Source organism: Simochromis diagramma, unplaced genomic scaffold (genome assembly GCF_900408965.1).
Source record: "Simochromis diagramma unplaced genomic scaffold, fSimDia1.1 OVJJ01000773.1, whole genome shotgun sequence".
Classification (NCBI taxonomy): domain Eukaryota; kingdom Metazoa; phylum Chordata; class Actinopteri; order Cichliformes; family Cichlidae; genus Simochromis; species Simochromis diagramma.
The window spans coordinates 542,989-558,495 of record NW_024386807.1 but is presented as its reverse complement, the minus strand read 5'-3'; the positions used below and the strand labels follow the sequence as shown (position 1 = coordinate 558,495).

Genomic DNA, 15,507 nt, shown 5'->3' with positions numbered 1-15,507 from the left:
TTGATCAATTGTTGTTGATCAGTGGTTGTTGAACAGTGGTTGTTGATCGATGGTCGTTGATCGATGGTCGTTGATCGATGGTTGTTGATCAGTGGTCGTTGATCAGTGGTTGTTGATCGATGGTTGTTGAACAGTGGTTGTTGAACAGTGGTTGTTGATCAATTGTTGTTGATCAGTGGTTGTTGATCAATGGTTGTTGATCAATGGTCGTTGATCAGTGGTTGTTGATCAATTGTTGTTGATCAGTGGTTGTTGATCGATGGTTGTTGATCAGTGGTTGTTGAACAGTGGTTGTTGATCAATTGTTGTTGATCAGTGGTTGTTGATCGATGGTTGTTGATCAGTGGTTGTTTATCAATTGTTGTTGATCAGTGGTTGTTGAACAGTGGTTGTTGATCAGTGGTTGTTGATCAGTGGTTGTTGATCGATGGTTGTTGATCAGTGGTTGTTGATCAATTGTTGTTGATCAGTGGTTGTTGATCAATGGTTGTTGATCAGTGGTTGTTGATCAATGGTTGTTGATCAATGGTTGTTGATCAGTGGTTGTTGATCAATTGTTGTTGATCAGTGGTTGTTGATCAATGGTTGTTGATCAATGGTCGTTGATCAGTGGTTGTTGATCAATTGTTGTTGAACAGTGGTTGTTGATCAGTGGTTGTTTATCAATTGTTGTTGATCAATGGTTGTTGAACAGTGGTTGTTGATCAGTGGTTGTTGATCGATGGTTGTTGATCAGTGGTTGTTGATCAATTGTTGTTGATCGATGGTTGTTGAACAGTGGTTGTTGATCAGTGGTTGTTGATCAATTGTTGTTGAACAGTGGTTGTTGATCAGTGGTTGTTGATCAGTGGTTGTTGATCAGTGGTTGTTGATCAGTGGTTGTTGATCGATGGTTGTTGATCAGTGGTTGTTGAACAGTGGTTGTTGATCAGTGGTTGTTGATCAATGGTTGTTGATCAATGGTTGTTGATCAGTGGTTGTTGATCAGTGGTTGTTGAACAGTGGTTGTTGATCAGTGGTTGTTGAACAGTGGTTGTTGATCAGTGGTTGTTGATTGATGGTCGTTGATCGATGGTTGTTGAACAGTGGTTGTTGATCAGTGGTTGTTGATCAATTGTTGTTGATCAGTGGTTGTTGATCAGTGGTTGTTGATCAATTGTTGTTGATCAGTGGTTGTTGAACAGTGGTTGTTGATCAGTGGTTGTTGATCAGTGGTTGTTGATCAGTGGTTGTTGATCAATTGTTGTTGATCAGTGGTTGTTGAACAGTGGTTGTTGATCAGTGGTTGTTGATCAATTGTTGTTGATCAGTGGTTGTTGATCAGTGGTTGTTGATCAGTGGTTGTTGATCAGTGGTTGTTGATCAATTGTTGTTGATCAGTGGTTGTTGAACAGTGGTTGTTGATCAGTGGTTGTTGATCAGTGGTTGTTGATCGATGGTCGTTGATCGATGGTCGTTGATCGATGGTTGTTGATCAGTGGTTGTTGAACAGTGGTTGTTGATCAATTGTTGTTGATCAGTGGTTGTTGAACAGTGGTTGTTGATCAGTGGTTGTTGATCGATGGTCGTTGATCGATGGTCGTTGATCGATGGTTGTTGATCGATTGTTGTTGATCAATTGTTGTTGATCAGTGGTTGTTGATCAGTGGTTGTTTATCAATTGTTGTTGATCAATGGTTGTTGAACAGTGGTTGTTGATCAGTGGTTGTTGATCGATGGTTGTTGATCAGTGGTTGTTGATCAATTGTTGTTGATCGATGGTTGTTGAACAGTGGTTGTTGATCAGTGGTTGTTGATCAGTGGTTGTTGAACAGTGGTTGTTGATCAGTGGTTGTTGATTGATGGTCGTTGATCGATGGTTGTTGAACAGTGGTTGTTGATCAGTGGTTGTTGATCAATTGTTGTTGATCAGTGGTTGTTGATCAGTGGTTGTTGATCAATTGTTGTTGATCAATGGTTGTTGAACAGTGGTTGTTGATCAGTGGTTGTTGATCGATGGTTGTTGATCAGTGGTTGTTGATCAATTGTTGTTGATCGATGGTTGTTGATCAGTGGTTGTTGATCAATTGTTGTTGATCAGTGGTTGTTGAACAGTGGTTGTTGATCAGTGGTTGTTGATTGATGGTCGTTGATCGATGGTTGTTGAACAGTGGTTGTTGATCAGTGGTTGTTGATCAATTGTTGTTGATCAGTGGTTGTTGATCAGTGGTTGTTGATCAATTGTTGTTGATCAGTGGTTGTTGAACAGTGGTTGTTGATCAGTGGTTGTTGATCAATTGTTGTTGATCAGTGGTTGTTGAACAGTGGTTGTTGATCAGTGGTTGTTGATCAATTGTTGTTGATCAGTGGTTGTTGAACAGTGGTTGTTGATCAGTGGTTGTTGATCAGTGGTTGTTGATCAATTGTTGTTGATCAGTGGTTGTTGAACAGTGGTTGTTGATCAGTGGTTGTTGATCAGTGTTGTTGATCGATGGTCGTTGATCGATGGTCGTTGATCGATGGTTGTTGATCAGTGGTTGTTGAACAGTGGTTGTTGATCAATTGTTATTGATCAGTGGTTGTTGAATAGTGGTTGTTGATCAGTGGTTGTTGATCGATGGTCGTTGATCGATGGTCGTTGATCGATGGTTGTTGATCAATTGTTGTTGATCAATTGTTGTTGATCAGTGGTTGTTGAACATTGGTTGTTGATCAGTGGTTGTTGATCGATGGTCGTTGATCGATGGTCGTTGATCAGTGGTTGTTGATCGATGGTTGTTGATCAGTGGTTGTTGAACAGTGGTTGTTGATCAATTGTTGTTGATCAGTGGTTGTTGATCAGTGGTTGTTGATCAATTGTTGTTGATCAGTGGTTGTTGATCAATTGTTGTTGATCAGTGGTTGTTGATCAGTGGTTGTTGATCAGTGGTTGTTGATCGATGGTTGTTGATCAGTGGTTGTTGATCAGTGGTTGTTGATCAATTGTTGTTGATCAGTGGTTGTTGATCAGTGGTTGTTGATCAATTGTTGTTGATCAGTGGTTGTTCATCAATTGTTGTTGATCAGTGGTTGTTGATCAGTGGTTGTTGATCAGTGGTTGTTGATCGATGGTCGTTGATCAATGGTTGTTGATCAGTGGTTGTTGATCAGTGGTTGTTGATCAATTGTTGTTGATCAGTGGTTGTTGATCAATTGTTGTTGATCAATGGTTGTTGATCAGTGGTTGTTGATCAGTGGTTGTTGATCGATGGTCGTTGAGCAATGGTCATGAGAATTTGCATAATTCTGAAGCTGGTTTCAGTCATTATGCAAATGTCCTGTTTATGAGGCTGGAGACCTGCAGTCAGCTGAGACTGAAGACGTCACCTGATGATGACGAAACGTTTCTCCCACTGAAAACATCCAGATGAACAGAATCAACTTTTGGAGCTTCACTTACCTGGATGCCTGAGTGTGCATCGAGATGGCACATGCTGAGTTCAGGTACATATGAGTACCTTGAGGACTGAGAGGTCTCCGACTGCTGTTAGGTCACATGTCTGGGGACGGGGACTCTAAGCTGAGTTTGTTGGTGTAGATCTGCTTTGTTTACCTGCAGGAGACCAGGTGAGTGTTTCACCTGTGAGCTCTGAGTGTTTCTAACTTCATGCTTTAAATAAACACGATGAACAAACCATGAAACCACCAGAGAAACAACCCAGAGGCTGCGAGCATCATAAAGCCTGAGGTGAGTTCTGAAGCACTCGTGCTAAACTGGACTTATCGTCACAGCGCTCTGTGTTTGGGAATGCTGGGAGTAACTGCGGGAAACTTAATGGAAAAATCCCAAATCCCTGGACTCTGTCCAGTTTCCAAAGGAAACCTCCAGGCTGTGAGCAGCCGAAGGAATGAAGGCAAAGAATGAGCTCCCAAACCTCAGCACCGCTGCAGTCCTAACTCCACCTCTGAGCTGAAGAGCTGCTCACGTGGAGGCAGGGACGCTGCACTGAGTCTGTGCAGGGGGAGGAGCCAGCTGTGGGCGGAGCCATCTGTGGATTTCTGCAGCGTGTCATCACCACGATAACCTCCATGGAGAGGTCTGAGGAAAGAATCAGAGAGGAAACTGGAGCTGTCCCAGGAAACATGGCAGGACACACACACACACACACACAGACAGACACACAGACACACAGACAGACACACACAGACACACACACACAGACACACACAGACACACACAGACACACACAGACACACACACTCTCAGCAGAGAGTTCAGCTCTGTTGGTTCCAACATTTATATAAAACAACAGAAATTTAAACCAGCGCTGAGTGTTTGAACTCTTAGAAACTGATGGAGAGGTTTTCAGGGGTGTAATGGTTCATTCGTTTGTCTCCAGGTCCTCTCTTCGGTTCCCTGAACCTGAACGTGGCCTCAGGATCCGCTCGAAGGAGACGCTACATCGAGGAGGCGGAGCTGTTTCACATCGAGGTTAGTGGACTGTGAGAGATGATATGCTGCTGATGGCAGAGCTTACTCAACGTTTTAACTCTTGCTCTGTTTTCCTCTCCCTAGGTCTTCTTGGCGGTGGATTATTCTGTTCTTCTTTTCCACGGCCGAGACCACATTCAGAAATATCTCCTGACACTGATGAACATAGTAAGTGGAAACACAGATTCTCAGCTCAGGGATAAAGTCAACCATAGAGAGGACACAGTGGAGAGAAGCCCAGGGAAACCAGTCCTGAGCAGAACCAGTTTAATCAAGGATGTGTCAACATCGCTGTTTACGTCACATCTGCAGCAGCTGGGAGGGCGTGGATGGATTCAGCTACCTAAAGTGGAAAAACAACAGAAAATATATTTTATTTAAAGAATCAAGATTATTTTATCAAGTTAATTTTGGTGAAAGAGCTAAAAGGAATGTTTAAAGGACCGGTCATTGATCAAAGGGAGGAGTGAGAGATTATTGAATGTCTCATGAAACATGGGTTATAGTTGTAGCTAGTTAAAAATGTGAGAAATGATCAGCTGAAAGTCTGCCTGGTAACTCATAGTATGCATACTGTAAACAGCTGAAATGTCTACAGTCAAACGTTTGAGGTAAGAGCTTAGACACATATTCAGCTAACTGAACAGCTAACATGACTGTTAGCTAAGCTAAGTAATAATTAGCTGTTTAATGGTGTATTTAGAGTCAGATTACACAACAGCAGTGCATAAAGGCTGAGTTTACTTGAATGTAAAGTCACGCTTGGATTCAGGAGGGGCTCTGATTCATGCCGATGGTGAACCATGCTTCTCTGCTCTCTCACCAGTTTAAATGGTGACTGTACCATAAATCAGGAAAGCCTCCACCACAGTAAGGATTCCTTTAAAGCTATGTTTGTCTGCTCCAGGTTAATGAAATCTATCGAGACCACTCACTGGGTGCCAACATCAACGTTGTCCTGGTCAGAATCGCCCTGCTGTCACCAACCAAGGTACCAAACTCTGAGTCCTACCCCTTAACCTACCGGGTCAGAGCCCTTTGTATGAAGGGTTCCAGTTGTTCAGGAAAAACGTGTTTTAAGATGTCTTCAGGGCAGAAATCATAAATAAGTGCTACTTTGTGGGTCTTTTAAATTCAGGCCTGAGGCAGTCTGAGCAGCTGAATCAGTTCAGTGTTCTTCCCTCAGGCTTTGAGAGGTTACCTGTCTGTTAGGAGGTGCATGTGTGGGAATAATAACAAGCACCGTCCTGTTTCATCAGTCCCAGGAGCTGATCTCTGTGGGGAATCCTCAGAAGAGTTTGGAGAACGTATGTGGATGGTCGTATCTCCAGCACAGAGAGCAGAGTCTCGCTGAGCAGCACGACCACACTATCTACCTGACCAGGCAGGAGTTCGGCCCCACCGGCATGCAGGGTAATACCCCACTACCACTGATACTGCTAGAAGTACTACTACCACAATGTCCGTGTAGGTGCTCAGTTATCCAGGCCACTGAAGTCTGAAGCAGGATACTACAAAAACCGACCACACTGATTGCCAGGTGTAGAATTAACAATGGTACCAGATGGCAAATGACCCTTGACCTCTGACCCTGTCATGTGTGTCTGCAGGTTACGCTCCAGTTACGGGCATATGCCAGCTGCATCGAAGCTGTGTTCTCGTCTTGGAGGACGGATTTTCTTCGGCCTTTGTAGCTGCACACGAAACAGGACATCTGTGAGACACACAAACATTAAGGATAAACATGACGCACAAAGGTGACGCACGAACGTGACGCACGAACGTGACGCACGAACGTGACGCACAAACGTGACGCACAAACGTGAAGCACGAACGTGCCGCATGAACGTGACGCACGAACATGCACGAACGTGACGCACAAACGTGACGCACGAACGTGACGCACGAACGTGACGCACGAACGTGACGCACGACCATGACACATAAACGTGACGCATGAACGTGACACACGAATCTGACGCACGACCGTGACACACAAACGTGACGCACGAACGTGACGCACGAACGTGACGCACGACCATGACACATAAACGTGACGCATGAACGTGACGCACGAACGTGACGCACGAACGTGACGCACGACCATGACACATAAACGTGACGCACAAACGTGAAGCACGAACGTGCCGCACGAACGTGACGCACGAACATGCACGAACGTGACGCACAAACGTGCCGCACGAACGTGACGCACGAACATGCACGAACGTGACGCACAACGTGACGCATAACGTGACGCACGACATGACAATAACGTGACGCATGAACGTGACGCACGACCATGACACATAAACGTGACGCATGAACGTGACGCACGAATCTGACGCACGACCGTGACGCATAAACGTGACACACAAACGTGACGCACGAACGTGACGCACGACCATGACACATAAACGTGACGCACGAACGTGATGCACGAACGTGACGCACGACCATGACACACAAACGTGACGCACGAACGTGACGCACGACCATGACACACAAACGTGACGCATGAACGTGACGCACGAACCTGACGCACGACCGTGACACACAAACGTGACGCACGAACGTGACGCATGACGATGACACATAAACGTGATGCACGAACGTGATGCACGAACGTGACGCACGACAATGACACACAAACGTGACGCACGAACGTGACGCACGACCATGACACATAAACGTGACGCACGAACGTGACGCACGAACGTGACGCATGAACGTGACGCACGAACCTGACGCACGACCGTGACACACAAACGTGACGCACGAACGTGACGCATGACGATGACACATAAACGTGATGCACGAACGTGATGCACGAACGTGACGCACGACAATGACACACAAACGTGACGCACGAACGTGACGCACGACCATGACACATAAACGTGACGCACGAACGTGACGCACGAACGTGACGCACGACCGTGACGCACAAACGTGACGCACAAACGTGACGCATGAACATGCACGAACGTGACGCACGAACGTGACGCACGAACGTGACGCACGACCGTGACACACAAACGTGACGCAAGAACGTGACGCATGAACGTGACGCACGAACGTGACACACGAACGTGACGCAAGAACGTGACGCATGGACATGCACGACCATGACACACAAACGTGACGCACGAACGTGACGCACGGACATGGACGAACGTGACGCATGGACATGCACGACCATGACACACGAACATGCACGAACGTGACGCATGGACATGCACGACCATGACACACGAACGTGACGCATGAACGTGACGCACGAACGTGACACACGAACGTGACACACGAACGTGACGCAAGAACGTGACGCATGGACATGCACGACCATGACACACAAACGTGACGCACGAACGTGACGCACGGACATGGACGAACGTGACGCACGAACATGCACGAACGTGACGCATGGACATGCACGACCATGACACACGAACGTGACGCATGAACGTGACGCATGAACGTGACGCACGAACGTGACGCACGAACATGCACGAACGTGACGCATGGACATGCACGACCATGACACACGAACGTGACGCATGAACGTGACGCACGAACGTGACACACGAACGTGACACACGAACGTGACGCAAGAACGTGACGCATGGACATGCACGACCATGACACACAAACGTGACGCACGAACGTGACGCACGGACATGGACGAACGTGACGCACGAACATGCACGAACGTGACGCATGGACATGCACGACCATGACACACGAACGTGACGCATGAACGTGACGCACGAACGTGACACACGAACGTGACGCAAGAACGTGACGCATGGACATGCACGACCATGACACACAAACATGACGCACGAACGTGACGCACGGACATGGACGAACGTGATGCACGAACGTGACACACGAACATGGACGAACGTGACGCACAAACATGACGCACGGACATGACACAAACATGACGCACGAACGTGACGCATGTTCTCATTTCTGGAAACCAGAGACAGTTTCCGTGTTCACTGTGTTGTGTTTTCAGAAACACACGCAGTGCTCAGGCGTCTGTGTGGAGAGACGCCTTTGTGCAACATTCAGTAGTTACTGACTGCAGTGAGCGTCCTGCTGTTTGTCTTCAGTCTCTGTCTCTCTCCGTCCATGCAGATTGGGTATGCAACACGACGGCGAGGCGAATGACTGCGGTGACGACGTGCCTTTGGGCAGCATCATGTCTCCGCAGGTTCAGGCCACCTTCCACCGTTACCACTGGTCGAGGTGCAGCTGGAGGGAGCTGCACAAGTACCTGCAGTGAGTACTGTGAATAATACTACAACGTCTACTAAGTGTTGCTGATGTACAAAGCAGAAATACTAAAGTCTTAACCTGATGCACTGAGCTCGGTTTGTGTGCCTGCAGCACGTACGACTGTCTGCGTGACGACCCGTTCAACCACAACTGGCCGGCTCAGCCTCAGCTGCCGGGCTTCCAGTACTCCATGGACCAACAGTGCCGCTTCGACTTTGGACCAGGATACAGTCTCTGTACCGCAGTACGTCCATCTGTCTGTACTAAATATTTGCATTAACTTTATAAAATTATGTGAAAACATTTCAGAGAAAAGAGAAACAATATAAAACTCACATAAACACCAGGTACAGGAAAATACTTAATCTTTCCAATAACTTTCATTTAGGTTTTTAACTTGATTGAACAGTGTGACAGTCAGGTCCAACACTAAAAACGTCTCCCTGATATTGTGCAGGTCTCTTTAAATCAGCTCTGAGCCGTGGCTGTGGGGGTTTGGGGGATTTGGGTCGTGAGGAACGGACTTGTTCTGATACAGTGCTCGATCCGGCTGGGATCTGCACTCTTTCAAGTTTTCCACATGTTGTGGGACATGTTCTACCTCGGTCCCATCTGAGAACCAGCCCATGCTTCAGCAGGTTTCATAAGCGACTGTTTTTATTTTTTACCATGAGCATCAGCGTGGTGGAAGGCGGGGTTTGTACTGGAGCTGATGCTGGGTCCCACTGTTCTGCTGGCCGAGGCTGCTGCCATCAGCAGTTACTGTTGGGTTTCCAGCAGTGTTTAGCTGGGTGGTACTTACAGATGAAAGCCAGGACCCAAAGTTTCCAGCTGAACATTAGACCTCAGGAGATGATTGATGGCTGTTGTTGCACTGACACGATGTCTCCTTATCAGAAAGTTGTTTTTTAAGCAGAAAAAACAAAGTTGTCAGTGTAAGTGCAGAGAAAACAGTTTAACAGTCGTTAATGAAAGAGTTTGCTCCCCACGAGCCAAAAGAGAAACTGAAGCCGGCTTTGATGAAGTGATGTAAACATTTGTGTTCTGTGAGGAAAACAAACTGGAGCAGCCAGAGGAAACAGGGGCTGGAGGCTGGTGGAAAATCTGTTTTAAATCCTGAGAGGAAATGTGATCCAGCAGGAAAACAATCAGAGCTGAACTGAAGGAAGCTGCTTCACTGCAGCGTCCTGATGGAAACCTCGAGTCTTCAGCTCAGCTGATCCGTCTGACGGCTTCTTTTAAACACTCTCCAGAGCGGTTTCCACGGTAACGTCACCTCCTAGCTAACATCCTCAGCAGATGTTGCTGCTGGCCTCAGGTCACATCTGGACATCTCATAGAAAACTTTACAGTCCTGCTTCATTGAAGGCTTCCCCGAGCTGATGTTTACCTGCTGGTTGTTTCTTCACGCCGCCGTGTTCGCCACATTTCCTGTTCTGAGAAATCTTAGCAGGGTGCCAACACGAGGTTTTATCTTTCCCTCGTCATCACGCGCTGCCTGAGAATGTGTCAGTTTCCTCTCTTTATCACGGTAATAACCTCCACACATGAGATGTCTGGTTCTGTGGTGCTTGTGGGGCTTTGGGTGCAGGCGATAAACAGGAAGTACCCCAGACAAACCGCCATTGTCTGACCACAAGTTTACTTTATTCACTTTTAAATTCAAAATCAAATTCAAATTTTATTTGTCACGTACACAGTCATACACAGTACGATATGCAGTGAAATGCTTATCGTGCTTTTATCTTTTTTTAAACTGTCTGCTTTCATAAACAGTGTCTGCTGATGAGAACAGGAAGTCTCTGAGATACTGGCGCTCATCCTCAGAGTAGCTGATAGCCAATGGATTCCCAGATGGTCATGTGACCTGATGTTCAGGAAATAAGATTAAATGTGTTCTGATGTGGAACAGAGAGAAGTGTTTCTGAAGGCTGAAGCAGTGATGACGTTCATGCTTCCTCTGACATCAGCAGCCAATGACCTTCTCATCATGTGTCTGCAGTACACGAACACTGACCCCTGCAAACAGCTGTGGTGCAGCGACTACAACAACCCGTTCTACTGTAAGACCAAGAAAGGCCCGCCCCTCGACGGGACCAAGTGTGGGCCGGGGAAGGTGAGGACAGATTTAGGCTGAGTCTTACTGCTTCTATAGGACATGAAAAGGTAAGTAGCAGCCAGGTGTTGCAGTTCAAACACACCTGATCATAAGTTTGGGCAGTTTGCAGGTCTGCAGTGTTCTGGTGTCTGTTAGCACAATGCTAAAGAGGAAAAACATCTCCAGTGATCTCAGAGAAGCAACTGCTGCCTCCCATCAGCCTGGGAACCTGAATAAGATCATTTCCTTCATTCTGCAGTGAGAAACATTATTCACAGGTGTTCTCAGGAGTGCACGTCCCAGTAAGTCACACCAAGCAAAAAACCAAACGGCTCCATCAAAGACGGGCCTCAGTTAGAGGTCAAAGTTCATGACAGGGCAGGTAGAGATGGACTGAACAAGTACGGCTGGTTTGGTTAAAGCTGCAGGAGAAAGCCTACAGTTTCCTGTACTTCCTGTCTTTACGCTAACGCTAACTTCCTGTTGCAGCATTGTTTCAGAGGTTACTGCATGAAGCTGACCCCTAACCTTCTGAGACAAGATGGCGGCTGGGGGTCGTGGAGTCCATATGGCAGCTGCTCCCGGACATGTGGGGGCGGGGTCAGGTTTCGGACCCGACATTGTGACAACCCAATGTGAGTGAGCTGTCAGTTATGTGATGTCACACGTCAGGTGCGCAATCAGTAAGACTAACCCGTCGCTGTTCTCAGTCCGGCCAACGGGGGGCGCACCTGCTTCGGAAACACCTACGAGTTCCAGCTGTGCAGCCAAGAGAACTGCCCCCCACTGACAGACTTCAGGTGAGTGCTGTTACCTGCCCGGCCCCTCCCCCTTCCTCACAGAGGTCAAGTGAGCAGCTGTGATGTTCTGATTGTGTTTCAGGGAGGATCAGTGCAAAGTCTGGAACCCTGTTTTTGAACACGAGGGGCGGAAACACCACTGGCTGCCGTACCAACACCCTGACCGTGAGCGCGCACACACACACACACACACTCACACACACAGATAAAGACACACACACGCGCAGCTCTTCTGGCTCCTGTCCACATAGAGCAGCAGGATGGTTCCTCTCTCCACTACATCAGTGGTCCCCAACCTTTTTTGCGCCACGGACCGGTTTATGCCCGACAATATTTTCATGGACCGGCCTTTAAGGTGTCACGGATAAATACAACAAAATAAAACTAGTACCGGTACTGAAAAAAAGAAGATTTATTCATAACACACGTGAACAGACCGATAAAAACGATAACAAAATAACGCTGAAAACCGATAAAAACCCTGAAAACCAGACATTTCACACCTGAGCCTCAACTCTCGCGGCCCGGTACCAAACGACTCACAGACCGGTACCGGTCCGAGGCCCGGGGGTTGGGGACCGCTGCACTACAGTGAGGACGTTTCTGTTTCAGAGGACGTTGGTGGACAGATTTGTGCTCTGTGAGGACGCTTCAGGACAAACCTTTAAAGGCCTGTTTGGAGATTCAGACGAGGTTTCCAGCTTCAGATTTATAGTCTCGGAAATACGTTATGTAACTGAGGGTCCTCACAGAGACATAGAAACGTGTGTGTGTTTGTGTGTGTGCGTGCGCACATGTAAAAGTCATCAGTGAGGAATCTGCTGCTGGAGGAAAACTCTCCTCCTTTAACTCTTTAGTGTCGAGCAGACGTTAGCAGATGTCAGCAGATGTTTCCAGAATGATGTGAAGCTCCTGCACTGACTCGTTTGTGTGTCACAGCTGACGAGCGCTGCCGTCTGTACTGTCAGTCGAAGGAGACGGCGGCCGCAGTGTCAATGAAAAGAATGGTGCATGATGGGACGCCATGTTCCTATGACGACGTCTACAGTGTCTGCGTCCGAGGAGAGTGTGAGGTCTTTATTGTGTCTCAGTTTCTGTGTGTTGACCTCTGACTGAAGAACTGTGTCACGTTTTACTGTTTCAGTGAACTTTTATTTAATGTGGTCCTGACTCATTCCTCCTCTCCTCTTCTCCTCGTCTCCTGCAGCACGTTGGCTGCGATGGTCAGATTGCTTCAGACAAGCAGGAGGACCGATGTGGAGTGTGTGGAGGAGATAACTCCAGCTGTAAGATCGTCAAAGGAAACTTCACCCGCAGCACCAAGAAACAAGGTGAACCGAGCTGAGACTGAGTTCTGGTTTTAAGCCTCCACTTTAAATTCACTCAAACCTGCAGCTCAGCTTCTGTTAGTACAGTGACGTCACAGCAGCAACGTTATTGGTCACATGATGTCATTAAAAATGCTCCAAAGGGCTCCAACAGCCCAGAGGCTGGTCCAGAGGTCCAGTTCAGGTCAATCTTACAGACAACTAGCAGCTGCAGCCATCTGTGTCACCATCCACCTGTCAGTCAAAGAGGCCACGCCCACAATAATGCAGACTTTAAGCCTTAAAATAATTTAAACAGGTGAGCTATAAACAGGTTTAAGTTATCCGTGTAGAACAGAACAGTCCGTGTATCCGGCTGTAAACATGTTTATTTTAACATGGGAGTCTATGAGGACTGACTCACCGCTGCCTCTGCTGGACACCAGAGGAACTGCAGGTAGGTTGAAAGTTTATCTGGACCAGGCTGGTGGTTCAGATGTTTGTTCACACCCTCCTGATGTTTCCTGCTGCATGAATCCTGATCCTTTATTGGACGGTTCATTATTGGATGATTATTGTTTCCAGGTTACCTGAAGATCCTGGAGATCCCCAAAGGAGCTCGACACCTGCTGATCCAGGAGTTCAAGGGGACTCCTCACATCCTGGGTAAGAATCAAGAACACGCATAAGGATTTCCTATTTTTCTTTGGTCTTCTTGAAACACCCTGTCTTTCTGTTTCCTGCTACAGCCATGAAGAACCAGGACACAGGTCATCTCTTCCTCAATGACGAACACGAGCTCCCAGAATCCAGAGTGGTGATTGAAAAGGGCGTGGCCTGGGAGTACAGGAACACTGAAGAGGAAGAGGAGGAGTCTATCCAAACCACCGGGCCGCTGAAGTATGGAGTCGTGCTCATGGTAAGTCCATCGGTGTGTGAAGCCCAGAGTGTCCACGGTGTGTCTAACACAAACCAGAACTACCAACACCCCGCTGTCTCCTGTCCGTCAGGTCCGTTCTCATGGCGACTCAAAGGTGACGGTGTCCTATAAGTACATCATCCAGGATCGCCTGCGGTCCTCGCTGGAGTCCAACTTGGTGCAGGAGGACGCCATCTTCTACGAGTGGGCCCTGAAGAAGTGGTCGCACTGCTCCAAACCCTGTGGAGGAGGTACCTGAGAATCTCCAAACATTAGAACTTCAACTCCTCGATACTCCATCATCCATCTTCTACACCTTCTCTGAGTCAGCCCAGCTCTTCTGTTCTGCTTTATTATGTCGTCTTAATTTGGGAATACTTGGACTTTTTTGCAGAAAGAGGGATAAATAATGATTTTAGGCCTTGAGTTCAGTTCTTTCCTGCTCACTGAGGCGTATTCCTCTATAAACATGTTTCTACATATCTATAATCTGTGAGCAAAGAACAAGATTTATTTTACTAACAGCCAAGAAGTCCGGATATCTGTTACGCTTTACAGACTTCCTGACTACACCAGAAAAAATGGTACTCCGTGTGATTTCCCAGCATTCCCCTTTAAAGGTCAAAGGTCTGAGTCTGTCGTCAGAGGTGAAATGTGTGTGCCTCCCATTGTTTTAACTACATGGGCTTCTCAACTGGACCAACTGCTGATGTAGGTCCAGGCCTTCCTGCCAGTATGAGCCAAGCCTAAGATATCTCAGTGTCATGAATCGGCTCTCTTGTCTCTGAGGTACACAGCTCAGCTAACAGCTAATAGCTTACAGCTAACGGCTAACAGCTGTGGCGTACTTCAGTTAACTGTCATCAGTAGCGGTTTTTGATACGGGCGACATGGACGGTTGCTCGGGGCGGCATCTTGGTGGGGGGCGGCATCACGGGCATCGGCAAAAAATAAATAAATTGCTCGTACTCATGCTGCCCCGACATCCGCCAGCACATACTGGGAATGTCACAGGCCCTGTCACTACCCGATCCGTACCGGAAACCTGATCGGTACTCCGCATGCGCCAAAGGTGTCTACTTCCGGTCGAAGCGTTTTACGATAGTTACAGGTCAGAGTATCTGTTAAGATGTTAAGAATAACAAGTATCTCTTAAATGATGAAACATTTCAATATAATGTAGACAAAAACGAAAAATAAAAAGATAGTTACGGATCAGGACTCCCCGATCCGTACCGCGCATGTGCAGGGTTTTCTTCTTCTTCTGTTCGTTTAATGGCAGTTTACTCCCCTGTGTACGAGGATACTGCCACCTGCTGACTGAGCGAATGAACCCTATTGTAAATTGAATTAGCGTCATTACAAACGTGTGTTAAATTTGATTTAGTGATAGTCGAGTGTGTTTATGCTTGTCTGTGTGGAGAGGATTGGTTGGAATAGTGATGATGATGTCCGCTATCACTGTCAGTTGTCAGTAAACACTTCATCTGGCTGCTGAATCTTCACGTGACATATTACAAAGTCTGTATTATTAACTCTGTAATTCGGCGCCATTCTTCTTATTTTACGGCGCTGTTGTTCAATCGGGGGACGCTCTCTGTTTAGGAGAAAAGCATGAATTTGTTTGTATACGGATTATCCATTGT

At 47.1% G+C, this 15,507-nt stretch overlaps 1 protein-coding gene across 2 annotated transcripts in view; it reads left to right on the top strand.

Moving 5' to 3' along the window:
• Positions 1-15,507, top strand: part of LOC120730666 (A disintegrin and metalloproteinase with thrombospondin motifs 2-like) — a 32,690-nt gene that overhangs the window by 12,593 nt on the left and 4,590 nt on the right. For both annotated transcript variants that reach the window (XM_040027114.1, XM_040027116.1), the window contains 16 exons: positions 4,359-4,450; positions 4,535-4,618; positions 5,358-5,441; positions 5,710-5,863; positions 6,061-6,166; positions 8,597-8,740; positions 8,849-8,981; positions 10,740-10,853; positions 11,325-11,470; positions 11,546-11,635; positions 11,718-11,800; positions 12,575-12,708; positions 12,843-12,966; positions 13,528-13,608; positions 13,692-13,861; positions 13,953-14,112. In XM_040027114.1, the coding sequence (XP_039883048.1) occupies positions 4,359-4,450; positions 4,535-4,618; positions 5,358-5,441; positions 5,710-5,863; positions 6,061-6,166; positions 8,597-8,740; positions 8,849-8,981; positions 10,740-10,853; positions 11,325-11,470; positions 11,546-11,635; positions 11,718-11,800; positions 12,575-12,708; positions 12,843-12,966; positions 13,528-13,608; positions 13,692-13,861; positions 13,953-14,112 (1,899 nt within the window). The remainder of the gene's footprint in view (positions 1-4,358; positions 4,451-4,534; positions 4,619-5,357; positions 5,442-5,709; positions 5,864-6,060; positions 6,167-8,596; positions 8,741-8,848; positions 8,982-10,739; positions 10,854-11,324; positions 11,471-11,545; positions 11,636-11,717; positions 11,801-12,574; positions 12,709-12,842; positions 12,967-13,527; positions 13,609-13,691; positions 13,862-13,952; positions 14,113-15,507) is intronic.